Raw genomic sequence first — 17077 nt, forward strand, 5'->3', positions numbered from 1 at the left:
TCCTCATACACCTTAGTGACTGAACATCCTGCCTTGAAAATTTCAAGTTTTCTATTTCATATTATTGCATTAGAATATAATCTGAATTTTAAAAAGAGCATTGTAACTGGGCTATCATGTCTAATAGCTGTAATCTTAGGTATTCAGAATGCTGAGATCTGAGGAAAGTTAGTATTATCCTCACCTTTAGTCCTCTGCTCCACCCAGACCTGAGCTCCTCCCAAACCTAGAGTTCCCTCCCTAGAGCTGGCCACTCCCTCTCTCATCTCAGACTCACCTGAGCATGTACTTAACTCACTTCCGGCCCACCAGATCCTGTTGCAACCAGAAGAATGACAAATGCTTGTGTTCCCTGTCCTGGGAAATATGGTCCTTCTAATAAACCTTATAATAATCTTTCTCCTGTGACTACTTGTGGTTCCCTGGGATGGACATGAAGGAACCCTACAAGGATCACAGTTGAAGCCAGGGGGATAGCAAAGTCTAAGAGACTTATCTCCAATACACTACCAAAAGAGTGTGAAGTGCAAATGTGGCCTAAGTGGTAGAACATTATCATTGAACCAAATAATTTCAAGGTCAGTTTCCAGACCTTGATTTCAAGAATCAGGACAGGCAGACACATATCAAGGGCATTGTATTGTATTCAAATTATATTTTAACAATTATTTTTTGTGTACATGTATTGGAAATCTTTCTCATTTTTTTTTGTCGGTGTGGGGCCTGAACTGTGACCCTGGGCACTATCCCTCTGACTTTCAGCTCAAAGCTAGCACCCTACTACTTGAGCCACAGTACACTGCTTGCTTTTTCTGCTTATGTGAATCTGAGGAATCAAACCCAGGGCTTCATTCACGAAAGGCAAGCACTCTATCACAGAACCACCTGCCCAGCTAGTCTCTCTCATTTTAAGTGATGTAAAATAGGTTAATTAAATTAGTGGTGAAATTGTGATTTGTCAAGAACAGACACATTAATTAGAGTATATCTGTGCCAGCAGCATTTTGAACGTTTCAAAAGCAATAGTAAGTGCAGAGGATGAAAAGAGTATCCATATGTTTATATAAGACATTTTCAAGGAATGTTTACCATTCATTGGGGTCAATTCACAAAAAGCAAGTTCATAAAGTCACATGGGTGTGTACCAGAATCTCTAGGTTCAGGAGTATAAACGCACAACTCCTGACTCTCCTTGTCTTGAAAATCAGAGGTTTGTGGGCCACTTTCTGGCACCTGGAGGAACAAGTGCTAATGGCACCACAAACCCATGAGCCCTAAAATATCATCTACCTCAGACTGGGGAAAGATGGGTAGGGCAGACTCTGGCTAGGAGCCTCAGATTGCTTCATGTTTTAGCTCCCAAGTTCCCCTGAAAAAGAGAAGCTGGGCTTCTACCTCTTGTCTGACTATGGAGTGCAAAGCTGTAATTCAAAGCACTTCCAGCAGCAAGGGAAAAGCAAAGTAACCCGAATTTGCAAACTAAAAACACCAACAGTGGGCAAGGAGGCACTGATGCTACTTCCCCCCCACCCCCCCTCTGATTTCCTCCCGCACCCCCCCCCCACAGTTTCAAAGGATCTATGCTCCGATAGAAACTACAATTCCCAGGATGCGATGCACAAGTCACCTAGAGGAAGTGGGCTTGTTACAGGGTTTTGACTGGCACAAGGCACTTGGTCCTAAGTGTGCAAGGTTGCATGGGGCCTTTCTCTCCCAGCTGCGGGAATTTATATGAGTTTCTTCTTGAAAATTCAGTTTACCAACATAAATATTGCGAGAACAATTAAAAACACAAATGTATTAGGAGCACTGCATAATTTGGCTTTTTAATTCTTAGTTCTTTTAATATAATTGAGATTATGAAACTACATAGTTTTTATTTTTGTTTTTGTTCAAAACGTACGTTCTGCTGAATGTAAATTATGTCTCTGTTTTTCTTAAAGTTTTGAATATCTCCCCTCTCACTTTATAAAGGTATTTGCAGCTGGGTGCCAATGGTTCATGCCTGTAATCCTAGGTACTCAGGAAGGTGAGATATGAGGATCATAGTTCAAAGCGAGCCTGGGCAGAAAATTTCATAAGTCCTATCTCCAAGTAACTACCAAAAAAATGGAAGTGGCCTTGTGGCTCAAATGGTAGAGAGCTCACTTTGAGCTGAAAAACGCAAGGACAGTGCTCAGGCTGGGTTCGAGCCACAAGATCGAACAAAAAACAAAAAAGTACTTGGAGACAGTAAATTGATAGATTCTGGTATCATCTTCCCCTGCTCTAATATATATACTGGCATAAAATAACAGAATTTAAAGACAGATATACTTTATAATCTTTGAATTAGATACAGTTGTCAAACTCTACTCATTACTTTCCCATTATCTCCCAAATTCCATATATGAAATTTTAAGAAGTTTTTGGTTATTTGTGTCTGAAATTTGCCTTTCCTTAAAAAGAATTTCCTCATTTTGCTGTTGGTCCTGTGTCTTCAACTCAGAGCTTGGGCACTGTCTGTGAGCATGTGCTGTGCTGTACTTGCCTTTCTTTTATTAATTGCTTCAGGGGAATAGTGAAAAGTTTCCTCCCAGGGGTCTCTTAGAAAATGGTACTCCTCCTCCAAGACTCGTCAAAAAAAAAAAATGGTTGTCTAGGTAGATCAGGATGAATGTGGGAGGAGGTAGAGTTCAGGGCAGGTCCATGTTCATGTGAAGCTTCATTACTTGCTCCAAACCAATCTGTTTTTACTTTTCTGTTTTGCATATCCTATTTTGTTTTGATTTTCTACTTCTTCTCTGAACCTAGAAGTTCCTGTCAGCAAGTCTAGGCCACATATCTAGGGGTCCTCAGACTTGTCTTCCTAGACTGTATCATTACACTGTGGACTAAATCTTTTGCCTCCCTCTCTCATATCAGACATTCTAAGCTTGTCTTTTAAGGGTTTGTTGTGGTTGTTGATGATCCTTTCCCCACATCATGACTGGGAATGATTGTGTAGGAAATTTTCATGCCTGATATTCAGTCCTCCAGTGTAAGGGTTTTCCATTCCTCTTTTAGTGGACCTTAGCTATTCCTCATGAAAATGGAGATCGTGAGGCACATTTGGATGTATAGATGGCAACATTGGAGCATCTATAAAATATGAAGGAAAAATAATTATTGCTTTCTGTAAAAGTTAAAAGTAAGTTCCTGAGAGATAAAAATGGGTGCTACCTAGACTAGCTGTGACCCAGAGTTGTCATTGTTCTTGGTTATATTTTTTAAACATTCATTTCTAAATATTATGTTTATTGTACCATTATAAATAGAATTTACTTCCTACATTATTTTTGAATTGTTTATTGCTCACAGTTGCAAGGCTCATTATTATACAAATATTATATTCTCTTACTTAATTGATCACAGTTATTGACTATTTCAGATCCTGAGGTAGAAGGTACAAGTATGGTAAGGTATTCAGGGATAGATTATGGGTCTGACTTCCTCTGGAGGAAAAGGTGAACCAATGGAAAAAGATGGAGCTTATGCATAACACTTGTAGAATTCCTTTGGCAGGAGATGTGGTGTATCCTTCTTGGGTTCCACTATGTGCAGGGATTCCCATGGTTGCGATGATCCATTGCCCTGGAGGGCCTGTGGATTTCACACCGTGTCCACTGTTCTGGTGGTAGGAACCTCCCAGTATGTAAGGCAGGACTGCTCTCAGAGGAGTGACGTGATCAGTGGTACCTTGCTGGCACCCATGTTTGTCAGTTTGTGTGGACAAGCTCGCCCTGACATCTTAATCCTGGCTGCTGCCATGAGGCCTATTTGAACTAATGCCTCTCACCATCCCATACCTCTGTTTCAGAGACCTGTCCTGTTTCATGCTTTTGTATCATTTACTGTGCAAGATTGTGTTATGTATCCATATATGCTAGTAGTTGGGCTGGGTATGGTTTTCAAGGGTGGGGTGGTGTTTCATGCCTCTTGCAGGAACAATTGTGTTCTCACTAACTGCATGAGTAATCCTAGCATACTATGCAATCCCCATAACTTACATTGCATGTTCAGTTGATAGAACCATGGTATAATTAGTTTGGGTCTCCATTTGCTATTGAGGTTCAGAGAACTCTTAGCTTGTGGTCCCGTGGGATGGACCTAAAGGATCACTACACGGATGACAAATTGAAGTCATGGGTACAAGAGTGTCTGAGAGACTTATCTCCAATAAAGTAGCCAAATAATTTCATAGTCAGTTTCCAGACCTTGAGTTCAAGAATCAGGACAAGCACATATATCAATCCATCCAATCCAAGCACATATATCCAATCCAATCCATCCCAATTATGTTGTATGTAAAGGATCACCAAAAATCACAATAAATTTTAGGAGATAAGTATAGGATCTCTGATTATGAGAGAGAGAGGGAGACTGTGGCAGACCCTGGGGTGCCTGCAGGAGCAGGCCAAATGTGAGCAAAGGCTTCAGGGCCATTGACTCCTACCTTCAGTACTGCAAGTCCTTGCCCTTTATGGTTTGAGGAAGTGTGTGTTCTAGCTGATTGGCCTGGGGCTTTAAGTGAAGGGAGGCTTTGGTGGAAAACATAGATTGAAATAGAATGAGGAAAGAAGTGTGGTGTTTGCACATTTTGGCAGAGTGGGCTTAGACCAATATTACATAAGCATTTGAGAGACATAGCAGAATTGTGCCATCAGCCATCTCTCTGTCTCCTTAATTATCATCCCATTGGCCCACAGAAGTCTTGCTTGTGCTCTGATGAGACTGTGGCAGGAGACAAAAGATTTATTCCACAGTTTAAGGGATAAGGTCTGAGAAGACAAGTCTGAGGTCCCTTAGATATGTAGCCTAAAGCTACTGAGAGGAACTTTTAGTTTCAGAGAGGAGGTAAGAATATTAAAGAGATTTTCCCATGTAAAAATGAAAAGAGAAAATAAGACTGGTTTGCAAGTGATTAAGCTTCACATCAACATAGACCTACCCTAAACTTCACTCTTCTACACACCTGCATTCATTCTGACCCCCAAATCACTCTCTTTGTAGAAAATCAGGGTAATTTGCCATGTACTTCAGAATCCCTGTGAGGAAACTTTTCACTACTTACCTGAAGAAATTATTAAAGGACATGCAAAAAGAGTACAGCAAATGCTCACAGATAGTGCACAAGCTCTGAGTTCAAGCCACTGGTCCAATAGCAAAAACAAAAATCATAAGACCCTTAAATGAAAAGCAAACTTCAGAAACAACCAAAAACTCCTTTTGTCTTAGTAGATAGAATTGGGGATTTTCTGGAAAATTAATTGTTAGACTTTTGGGAAATCCAAATCAATACAAGGATTATAGTGCATATCCATGTAACAATCTTTCTATTCTATGCCCTTGTGCACATTACAGCAATTGGAAATGACCCAGTATAAGTTCAGTGTCTGTGAGTACCTTTGTAAGATGAGAGGGGAGGTATTCAACAATTTAAGGCAAAACAGAGATATAATTTATATTCAGCAGAACACAGGAATGGAACAAAAAGAAATGTATGAGCAACAGAGTCACATGTACTCAAATTCATTATTAGAACAAAGAACCAAACAGTCAATGCATCCACTTGTCCCCATATATTTACATTTTGTGGCTGGTTTCAGGGAGGAAGTAGTGTTTTTGAAGTAAAATTCAGTTTAGCTCCCCCAGCAGGAAGAGAAAAGTCCCAATGCATCCAAGCACTCTTGTGAGCCAGGTGGTGTCGAGCATTGTGGGAATTGTAGTCTCCAAGAAGGACATTTTCTTTGAAAGTCCTGGGTTTTTGTTTTTTGGAGGGCGGAGGTGGAGCAGAAGATCCTTTTGCACATGCGTCTCCCCGCCCACCACGGGCATTTAAAATAGGTGTTTTCTGGATTCTTTCCCTTTAACTTGCTGCTGGAAGTGCCCTGAAGTAAAGTTTGGAATTTCATAGGTGGCAGCCACAAAGCCGGCGCCCAGCTCTGTGCGGTGGAGCTCTGGAGCTGTAACTTGAAGGAATCTCAGGCTTTGGAACTGATGTCAGGTAGGAACTGTGCGATTGCTGAGGGAGTCTCCCCTCCAGTATTTCTTTTCCTTTTTTTGTTTCTGTTTGGTCGCTGGTGGGGCTTAAACTCTGGGCCTGCAAGCACCATTCTTGAGGGAATAAGCAGAAAAGCATGGGAGGGGAAGATGTTGCTAGCTTCCTTTGCCTTATGCAAAAATTGTTGCTACTTCCCTGAGCACCAGATTCACGTGGTACTCTTTCCTACACCACCCTCAATCACTTTGTGTTGTTGCAAGATTTAAACTAATTTTTAGGAGTGGTGATAAGCTGGATTGAAGAATAAGCCAGAGCATAGTCGTGAGAGGGTACCTGAGGCTGTGGTTTGGGATGGTGGGGTGATTGTTATGATTGAATATATCTATTCATGTAGTAATCCCTAATCCTCTTCTTGCTAATTTATTAATCCTGTTAACACTGCGATTTTTAGTATGTAATCATGCAAACTTACATTAAATGTGCCATCTATGGATTTGCTAATGCTAGCTCTAATCGGTTGGTTGTGCCTGGTAGTACAGAAAGTGTTGGTCTGGGACATATGGCCTAAAAAGAAAATTCACAGAAGAAAACTTGAGGTAATATGTCTTACTCAAGGTTGTATGCTTTGTAGGTGTTACTTATCTTCAGGTGTGTCTCGCCTATATCGATTATTTTATGTTGTATCTTTAGGATGGCCAAGGTTCTTCGCATGACTGTTTAGGGAAATGAACATTAGGGACTTCTCAAACCTGGGTTTACCTCATCTTTACTCATGTCCCTTTGGCCAAAGCATTTTAAATGGCAACTTGCTAATCATTGCATATGTGTGCAATGGGTAGAGTGAAATGTGCCATTTGACACCCGTTATTGAAATAGTAGAACATAAGAAATATATTCTATTTACATTTTTCTCTCTAACTTTGGGTGAAAATTACTGAGTTACATCATACATGCTCTCCCTGGTGTTTAAATATGTAAATCAATGAGGTAGAACACAAAATCCAATGGATTCCTAGGAAACTTTTTCATTAAAAAAGCAGTTCATGGGCTGGAAAGGTGGCTCAGTGGTAGAGTGCTTGCCTTGCAAGCATGAGGCCCTGGGTTCGATTCCTCAGTACTACATAAGCAGAAAATGCTGGAAGTGGTGCTATAGCTCAAGTGGTAGAGCACTTGCCTTGAGCTGAAGAGCTGAGGGACAGCGCCCAGGCCCAGAATTCAGGCACCATGACTGGCAAAAAAGGAAAAAAAAGAGCAGTTCGTACATCCCAAAGTATATTCAGTAATAACTACTATTTGTGGAAATATGATATGTTTTTGCTTTCAATTATTCAATAATTTCAGTGGGAATATTGATTTTTTTGAATTTAATATGTACATAAACATGGAAATTAGTTGTTTTAATAATATCTATCTATTAGGAAATGGACTAGATTTGTGTTTATTGGACACTTTAATGCTCTGCCTGAGACATTACAAATTTTTCACTTATAAGAAGGCTTTACGTTTTCAAAACAAAAAATAAATAAAAATTTAAAAAAAAAGAAGGCTTTACGGTTTTCCCGCCCATGTATCATGTTTGCAAGAGGAAATTCTGGGCCCAAAATCTCACAGATTCATTTCTGAATGCGTCATTTTCCTTATATCCCAGCCATGCTTCCAGAATCTTCTGCTCATTGTCAACAGCAAGACAGAATGAATGGATCTCTGGTGAGTGGATTTTTTTAATTTTTCATTTGTTTTCCATTCCATTATATGAACCTAAAGATGTCCAAGAATTAAAAACAATAACAAACACACAGATTCAGCCTCAGGAACTTATTCATAGATCAGATAAAGAAGGCTTGTAAATTAGCAGATAAAGATTACTTGTAGGTTTAGCAGATTAAATGGTTATATTCTTTCTAAGTTGAATTCAGATTGGCTTCAGAATGTCTAGGTTTCTTCTTGTCATAACATGTAGTCATACCTGTTATGTGATGTAATGACACCGAGCAGGTTACATCTCATGGAAGGTGAAGGGTAGATTGCAACCAGATCTCATCCTCATGAGTAACATTAAACTATCTCAATGAAATTTTCCTGGAATTGCTGAAATAGTGTGGTCATACGCACCTGCGTGTGTTCTTAAGGAATGATTAACCTATATGTACTTAAATTACTCTCTATATATACTTCTTGGACTACTTCATGGTCTTGGTCTTACTTGAAGCTGAGGCTATATTTGTTGCTAAAGTTTATGGTCTTTTTACAAAATCTTGTTTGTTTTCTAAAGTATTCTCTCAAGATTTCTTTCCTCAATCTCTCTCTACTTTTGATTTTCTACACACTTGTGTTGGTTATTTTTCTGTTTTTCTCTATTTGAATCTATCTTTGAATCATTTTTTTTTCTTACTTTTCTCATTCTCTCTTTCCTCCATATGTCCCTCAGTTTTTTCTTTTCTTCAATGATCTATCTGGGAACTAGTTTTTCTTTGTGATTAGCTTTACTTTGCTGACATGGCTCTTAGGATTGAAATTTTTCTCACCCACTGTATAGGAAAATTGTTTTCTAGAGAGTTGTACAGGTTTCCAGAAACAAAGAAAAGTAGAGAAACACAAAAACATAAACAGATAGACTTAGGGGAAACAGGGTTCCAAAGGCTCTCTGGCACTTGGTCCCTGGGTGCCAGCAAGCTAGCATAGTTCCTTGAGTGCACACAGGGAAGATTACCATTGATACTATGCAAAAATGAAGTATCTATATTAATAGTACAATCAGAGCCACAACAGGTTGTGAGGAAAACATGTTTCCTTATTCTCCTGAGACAGAAGGCTGTCACCCAGAGAAAATGCAGACATGGAGTTCACCTTACCTAGCCTTCAAGGTCAACAGCACCTCAGTTTCAGATGCTATCTTTCCAATAGTAAGGAAAAGGCCTGCCCTCCAGTCTCTTAACCCTCTCCAGAATTCTCTTTTAACCCTTCTGGGGCCAGCTGTCAGTTATCTCAGTGCTGTCAGCCTGGAATTCCAACCTCTCAAACTTTTTCCCCTTCAGCTCAACTTCAGAGTTCCCTACAGAAAAGTACTTCCTTCTACCAATTCATACACTACAAGAAAATCTGTTTTCTCCTGCTTTTGTGTTGGTCTAACTTCATTTGATATGGTATTCAGTTTTGTTTTTCCATCCCACTACTGTTGAATATTTTAATTCACTGCCAGTATAAGATTGGAACTAGTGTTGAAAAAAAATTAATACCGTGACGAGATGTTCTCTATTAGAAATATCACTTGTTGCAAAATCTCACAGATGTTTGCTCACTAATTGATTTTGATCTCTGAGGTATTTCACTATTAACTAACACAAGTAAAAATATATATTTAGAGAGCTACTGGAGAAAGGATTCAGGAATATGTGATGCATATGAGCATTTGGTCATATTTATCATTTTTGTCTTCTTTAGTGATCCTTGACCCTCTCGATATTTGCCTTCACTTTCCATGAAGGCCTATTAAAATGAAAACCTTGTCCAGGATCATTTTTCTCTCACCTATATTTTGTATTGTAGAATGTAGGCAAAGTTTCCAAAATTTCATGGAAGCAGTTCTTTTTTACATAGGAAGGAAATATCAGGGTATCTATGGCCACATTTCAATATTTAGTATTTAAACCAAACATGGTAAACCACAGATATTTTTATGTGGATACTCAATTATATCTTATAAGGGCCTAATCAATCATTAGTTACTTTCTGGAGTACTGTTACTGTTTTTTGAACATCGATGTGGACACTGCTTTTCATAGATCTACCATTGTCCTATGTTCTGTATTCCATGTGATATCCTGAATGTGTGCTGCTTGCTTTCTGAGAACTTGTTAATAGGAGGTCTAAATAGGATTTATGGTGAAGCAGTATGTGTAAATGAAGGAAAAATATTACTTTAATTCATTTTTACCCTGGTATGTACTGAAATTTTATGAAAAATGATAATACAATTTTTAGACACCTCCTTAGACTTAATGTTATCATGCCTGATTATTGCCTCCTTAGATTTTTTATCTTGTCTCCATTGCTCGCAGCAGAAATGTGTTTGCAAGCATTATGGAAACTAACTTTTTATTGGTCTTGGGGCTTGAATTCTGGGTCTGGCTGTTTTCCCTCAGCTCTTCTGGTTAAGGTGAGTGCTACCACTTGAGTGACAGTGCTACTTTCATTTTCTGGTGGTTTATTGGAGATAAGTGTCTCATGGACTTTCCTGCCTGGGCTGGCCTTGAACCTTGATCCTCAGACCTCAGCCTCCTGAATAGCTAAGATTACAGGCATAAGCCACCAGCGCCCTGCAAATCTGTGTATTTTCATGACCAGGTTTATGTATTGTCAAATATTTCTAATTTGCTATTTAATTTTCCCAGTGATTAGTTAACAAAGCTAGCTGCAAACATTTTATGTAAGACCAAAGCATACCTGCAACATAATGAAATTCCAGGTTGGAATTCTCACAACCCAGGTCTAATTTCTTGATGGAAATGTGCCATTACAGAAGCTGATGTCATTTGATGATGTGGCTGTGAACTTCACTTGGAAGGAGTGGCAGGATCTGGATCCTGGTCAGAGGACACTTCATAGAGATGTAATGCTGGAGACCTATAGCAACCTCATGTCCTTGGGTGAGCAAAGGTTATTTTCACTTGGAAGATCAAGTGTTTTTATTTTAGTAGACATTAGACTATTTATGTTATTTAGGGAGAAGATTCCAGTCCATTCCCAGGTAAGAAACTGCTAGTATAAAATCTAGTCAAATTTGAGTCTGAGAGCATGGTCTTGTTTGTCTTTCACACTAGTGCTTGACCCGCAATTCTATTTTGGCTTTTGTTTTGGGGTATATTCTGTGTTTCTGGGCTCAGGTTGCTTTCAAGCCAGCCTCTTCTGATCTCACCTCCTAAATGTATGATTACAGGTGTAAGCCTTTGGACCATTACATTTTCTAAAAAAAAAAAGAAAAAAAAAAAAAGGCTTCCAGGCCATGGGAAGTGTCATTTTTTTCTAAGGGAAACTTCAACTTCATTATATGTAACACAAGAGCTAATTTTTTTCTCATTCTTTAAGAAGGCAAATCAGTAGTTGGACAAAAGTTCTAAGCTATGATCCACTAATAGGAGACTGACTTCCCAGACTTGGGTAATTATTATAGGTGGATCTAAAGTCTACAATAGAACATACATTACTACTGACAGTATGCTCTAGAAATCAGTAGGTGAAAGTGTGTATTTCTAAGCCAAACCTGATACAGGGTTTAATGCTTCCAGAATCCTAGATACTCCGGAGGCTGACATCTAAAGGTTTCAGTTTGAAACCAGCAGCTGGAGAAAAATGACCATGAGACTCTTATCTCCAATTAACCATTCAAAAACTAGAAATGTAGCCAAGACTCAAACTAGTAGAATGCTAGCTTTTAGCGAAAGAGCTGAGTTCAATCCACACAGTTGGCAAAATAAACCCAAAGCTGGATGCTACTCCACCATGGAGCTGTTAAGAATTGAGAAACCATGGACTGGGAAGGTGGCTCAGTGGCAGAGGAATTGCCTTCCATGCATGAGGCCCTGTGTTCGATTCCTCAGCAACACATAAGCAGGGGAAAAAAAGCTGGAGTTGGTGAAGTGGCTCATGTGATACAATGCTAGCCTTGAGCTGAAGATCTGCCCGACAGTGCCCAGGCCCAGAGTTCAGGCCCCACTACTGGACCCCCACACCCTAAAAAACAATTGAGAAACCAGATTTAGGAGCAACCTTGTGGGCAGGATGTCTGTGACCTTACATTAATGATGAACCAGCACGAGCAATAATTCTCCACTATTTCTTAACCATAGGGCACTGTGTTCCTAAACCTAAATTGATCATGATGCTGGAGCAAGGTGCAGATCCATTTATAAGAGAAGTCTCAGGCAAGAATTTTACAGGTGAGTTAAAGCATCTTGAATGGTGATGATGAGTCCTGAGCCCAGTTGGTCTGTGTATCTTGAGCTGTACAGAGCGATAGTATTCCTAGTGCCCCTGCGTATAGTATGGCAGAGAACTAGGTGATCCTTTGTCTCAAGGAATTGTCAATCCAGAATTCACATGGAGGCAAACTGCATTTGGTGTGCCAGTGTATTTAATGTTAGCAATTCTCTTTGTCTGTAGCAAGTCATTTTTTAAGAGAAAAAGACAATAAGAAATGTACAAAAGGAGATCTCATTTTCTTCTAAACTAGTATTATGCAGGTAGGAGGAAAATAGGAGAACGGTAGTGCTGCTATTCTCTGATCAGGACAATATCTTATGAATTGTGCTGGGCATAGAGAGACATTCAGAATGGAACCATTAAGAGTATGTTGATGAATAATTTCAGTAAATATTTCCTAGAAATAAATAGAAAAATCTGAATTAGAGAAAAACATTATTTTCCATTGTAAAATGTCAGTACTACATTCATAGTTAGGACATTGCAGAGAAAAGTTTATATTCTGCATCAAACAATGCTTTGATATTTGAAAATCTTGTAACAGTTAAAATGTGAGAAATTACCTTTACAGTAAGGAATTTATGGATCTCATTTATGTCTTTGTCTATTTTTCTATTATGCATTTTAGATGTCCAAGAAATGGAGGATGTGATTAGCACCTGTCAGGAAAGTCACAAGAAATATCTCTCTGAAGTAGCAGTCATGAATAGTAACCCAGGGAAGGAAAAAGTGAGACTTATAAGAAGTTTTAATTTGAGCTCAAAACAGAAGTCAGAACTGATTAAGAATAATGGGAACTCCTTAGGAATGAGGACAGAAAAGGTCACTGGGTGTCAGAACATGAGTGTTTTCATTGAGCCTGGTAAGATGTGTGCTGTATGTAGTCCTCATGTGTCTTCTGTAGTTGAAGAATATAAACAATGTAAAAGGTCTTTCACTGAGAAGACACACCCTATTGTCCCTCAGAGAACACACACAGGAGAGAAAGCATATGAAAGTAAAATGTGTGGAAAGATTTTCACTAGTAAGGCATACCTTACTGTCCACCAGAGAAAACACACAAATGAGAAACCTTTTGAATGTAATATGTGTGAAATGTCTTTTACATCGAAGTCAAACCTTACTGTCCACCAGAGAACACACACAGGAAAGAAACCTTATGAATGTAACATTTGTGGAAAGTCTTTTACCTGGAAGTCAAACCTCACTGTCCACCAGAGAACACACACAGAAGAGAAACCTTATGAACGTAACATGTGTGGTAAGTCTTTCACCCAGAAATCAAAGCTTATTGTCCACCAGAGAACACACACAAAAGAGAAACCTTTCGAATGTAACATTTGTGGAAAGTCTTTCACCTGCAAGACATATCTTACTGACCACCAGAGAATACACACAGGAGAGAAACCTTATGAATGTAATATGTGTGGAAAATCTTTCACCCAGAAGTCACCTCTCACTGTCCATCAGAGAATACACACAGGAAAGAAACCTTATGAATGTAATGTGTGTGGAAAGTCTTTCACCCACAAGTCAACTCTCACTGTCCATCAGAGAAGACACACTGGAAAAAAACCTTATGAATGTAACTTTTGTGGAAAGTCTTTCACCCAGAAGTCAACTCTCACTATCCACCATAGAAGACACACAGGCGAGAAACCTTTTGAATGTAACATGTGTGAAATGTCTTTTACCTTGAAGGCATACCTTACTGTCCACCAGAGAAGACACACAGGTGAGAAACCTTTTGAATGTAACATGTGTGAAAAGTCTTTCACCAACAAGTCAAAACTTACTGTCCACCAGAGAACACACACAGGAAAGAAACCTTATGAATGTAACGTGTGTGGAAAGTCTTTCACCCAGAAGTCACAACTTACTGTTCACCAGAGAACACACACAGGAGAGAAACCTTATGAATGTAACATGTGTGGAAAGTCTTTCACCCAGAAGTCACACCTTACTATCCACCAGAGAACACACACAGGAGAGAAACCTTATGAATGTAACATGTATGGAAAGTCTCTCACCAAGAAGTCATACCTTACTGTCCATCAGAAAACACACAGGAAAGAAACCTTATGAATTTCATATGTGTGGAACGTATTTCAGCCAAGATCTACACATTACTGTCAACCAGAGACCACACACAGGAGAGAAATTTTATGAATGTAAGCTATGTGGAAAGTCTTTCACCCAGAACATACACCTTTCTGTCCATCAGAAAAATCCCACCAGAGAGAAATGTTATGTATGTAGCAGGCATGGAAATTCTTTCACCTGGAAGGTACAACTTAACATCCATCACAGAACACAAGGAGAAAAACCTTATGAATGCAACCAGTGTGGAAAGACCTGGAGGTCACAGCTTAACACACATAAGTTCCTTCACACAAATGAAATAACTTAGGATTGTACCAAATGGCAAAGGCTTTGATCTGTAAGAAAATTGCAATTGCAATACAGAACCAATACAGGATAGAGACCTTATGATATGGCAGATGTGGAGTCCTCCAACTAGAAGACCCAGCTCAGGGTTCATCACAGAACACACAAAACACAGACACACAGACACACACACACCCTCACACACAAAGAGGAGAGAAATCCTATGTAGCAAAAATAAATGGCAAGGTTTTCAAGAAAAAGTCCTAACTCAGTTTGCATCACAGAACTGACACAGGCGAGAAAATACAAATTTAACAATTGTGGAAAGTCCTTTACCAAGTATTCAGGGATCCAAGTTCATAGGACACACACAGCGGAATAATCTTAAAACTATTACAAATGTGAATAAGGGAAACCATGGGACCTATTATTTGCAATATCAAGTATATGTATGAGTGAAGTAGAAAATGTCAGATAATGTGATGTTGGGAAAATGAACCCCTAGATGTGTATTTGTTTTTTTCTTTCATGCATTTCTTTCTGATGCATTTATAAGATTATTTCTTTGTTGCTTTGTATTTCCCTCTCCCACAGTATAATCCCTGATATTGGTATAATTTGTAGAGGAGAAGGGGAAAAACAAGTCGTTTAAGGTTACAGGTGGACCCGTTGCAACAATGAGAAGTACAAGTTGTCATGTGGAAAATGAACTTCACAACTTTGGTGGGGGTGGGGGGAAATATAGGATGGGGAGGTGGAAGGAGGCTGGGAAGGGATGTGACGGGTAAACAAAGGAGGAGGCTGCAATGCTTGATAAGAAATGTACTCATTATCTTGCCCAGGTAATTGTAACCCCTCTGTACAGTATGTTCACAAACAAATAAAATAAAATAAAATTAAAAATACTCCAAATGTGGAAATTCTTTGATCAGAAAGGAATAGCTCATGTTCATCAGACAATTGACTCAATAGGAGAAAAGAAAGTAGTGCATAGAACATATGTGAAATGACTTTCAATCAGAACTGAGTCCTCAACATATGTGAGAGCATAGACAGGAAAGAAATTATGAGTATAGAAAACATTTTGCCAGAAGTCCCATCTGTACAGGTATCAGAGACCTGGACACATGACAGAATCTCTGTAAATATAAACATGAGAGGAAGTCTTTCAACCAGAAGCCAACCTTCAGCAAGTATTAGAACATTCACCCAGGAAAGAAACCCAATGTAGGAAAATCTCTGTCAGAAAACCTGTGTAAATTATACAGAGAAATCCTTCATGGCAGAGGTAAGCTAGGTAAGATGGGAAACCATGCTTCATTCTTCAGCTTTCTTTGAGCCAACATTTCTCATACTTCCATCGTATTGAGTGGGGATGGTGTCATTCAATATTATCCAAAGCATGTGGAAACAACCAGTCACAACAAGTAATTCAGAGATTGAAGTTATTAACTTGCGTCTTTTATACTAAGGAATGGTGTGTCAGGGTAATTTGATAAACTCTTCTTAGAAATATGAGGTTTGTACCTTTGGGACTGCATTCAGACCATCTGCAACATGGTTAGGGGAACAATAGTTGAGTGAAGACTTAGGAGGCAAGAACATGAGAACAACTTTTTTTCTCTTGCTCCCCTAAATCCCCCTGTGTATGTGTGATCCATGCAATACAGTAGAAATGACTTACTTATTCCCGTTCAGTTTTTGAATGGAAGATCTAATGGAAGATATTAGTCCTTATTGCAGTACATACATAGTAGTAAAGTCTTTCTCAGAGGGGTAACAATGCTCGATAGGAAATGTATTCATGACCTAATTCATATAATAGTATAACCAATTCATACAGTATATTTACAATAAAATATATATTCTAAAAAATATGGTGGATTAATAAAGACAAGAGTCTCAGGATTTTGCCTTGGGGGAAAACCTCAAAATGTCTTCAGTGCTTGCTCTTTTCTTTAATTAATCACTGGTGATGAACAAGTTGTGATTGATTCACTCAGCACATTTAGTTGTTCTGAGTGAGCTATAATAAAACACCAGTGTGAACGATGTGTCGTACCTGTGTTATCTCATAGAGGGCCAATGTAGATATGACATTAGGGGAAATAATCAAGCACACAAAGATATTGATTAATATCTCACAAAAATTGAAATTAACAAAGAGAATACTGTCTGCCACTTGAGCTACAGCATCACTTCTAGGCCCTGAGAGGAAGGAAAGAAGGAAGGAAGGAAGTGAGAAAGGGAAAGAGGAAGGGAAGGAATGAGGAAGAAGGAAGAAATGAACTATTCAAAAGAAGAATGTTTAATTTTTCGTGAATGTGAGAATTATTCTTTCAGAAGTGGGGCTCAAAAAATGGCTTTTACATAAAGCAAATTCTTGACCTGTTTACAAAATGATAAAGAGGATGCAACATTTTATAAATAGATTTAATAATTCAGTAATATTAAGTAAGGAGGTCAGGTTTGGCTGGTGCCCTATTGGGCACATGGTGGATGGTGGGGTCTGGCATCTTGTCTTCATGCAGGGGGAAGGAAATGCCCCATCCATCACTTACCTCCCAACTGATGGGTGTGGCTGGATCCCTGGAAGCAGGCATGGGCATTTGGCTGATATGTTATTCAATCTGTTAGTTCAGTTCCTGGGACTGGGAATTTCCTGTAGACCTGCCTCCTGCTTAGGCC

At 39.0% G+C, this 17077-nt stretch overlaps 1 protein-coding gene across 1 annotated transcript in view; it reads left to right on the top strand.

Moving 5' to 3' along the window:
• The window catches only part of LOC138820524 (zinc finger protein 420-like), a 75372-nt gene that overhangs the window by 38738 nt on the left and 19557 nt on the right, over positions 1 to 17077 (top strand). Inside the window, 4 exon segments of the mRNA XM_070012194.1 lie at positions 7671 to 7729; positions 10542 to 10668; positions 11869 to 11958; positions 12906 to 14011. Coding sequence (XP_069868295.1) covers positions 7671 to 7729; positions 10542 to 10668; positions 11869 to 11958; positions 12906 to 14011 — 1382 coding nt within the window.

This window comes from Dipodomys merriami, unplaced genomic scaffold, assembly GCF_024711535.1.
Source record: "Dipodomys merriami isolate MVZ:Mamm:240054 unplaced genomic scaffold, mDipMer1.0.p SCAF_895, whole genome shotgun sequence".
Lineage (NCBI taxonomy): Eukaryota > Metazoa > Chordata > Mammalia > Rodentia > Heteromyidae > Dipodomys > Dipodomys merriami.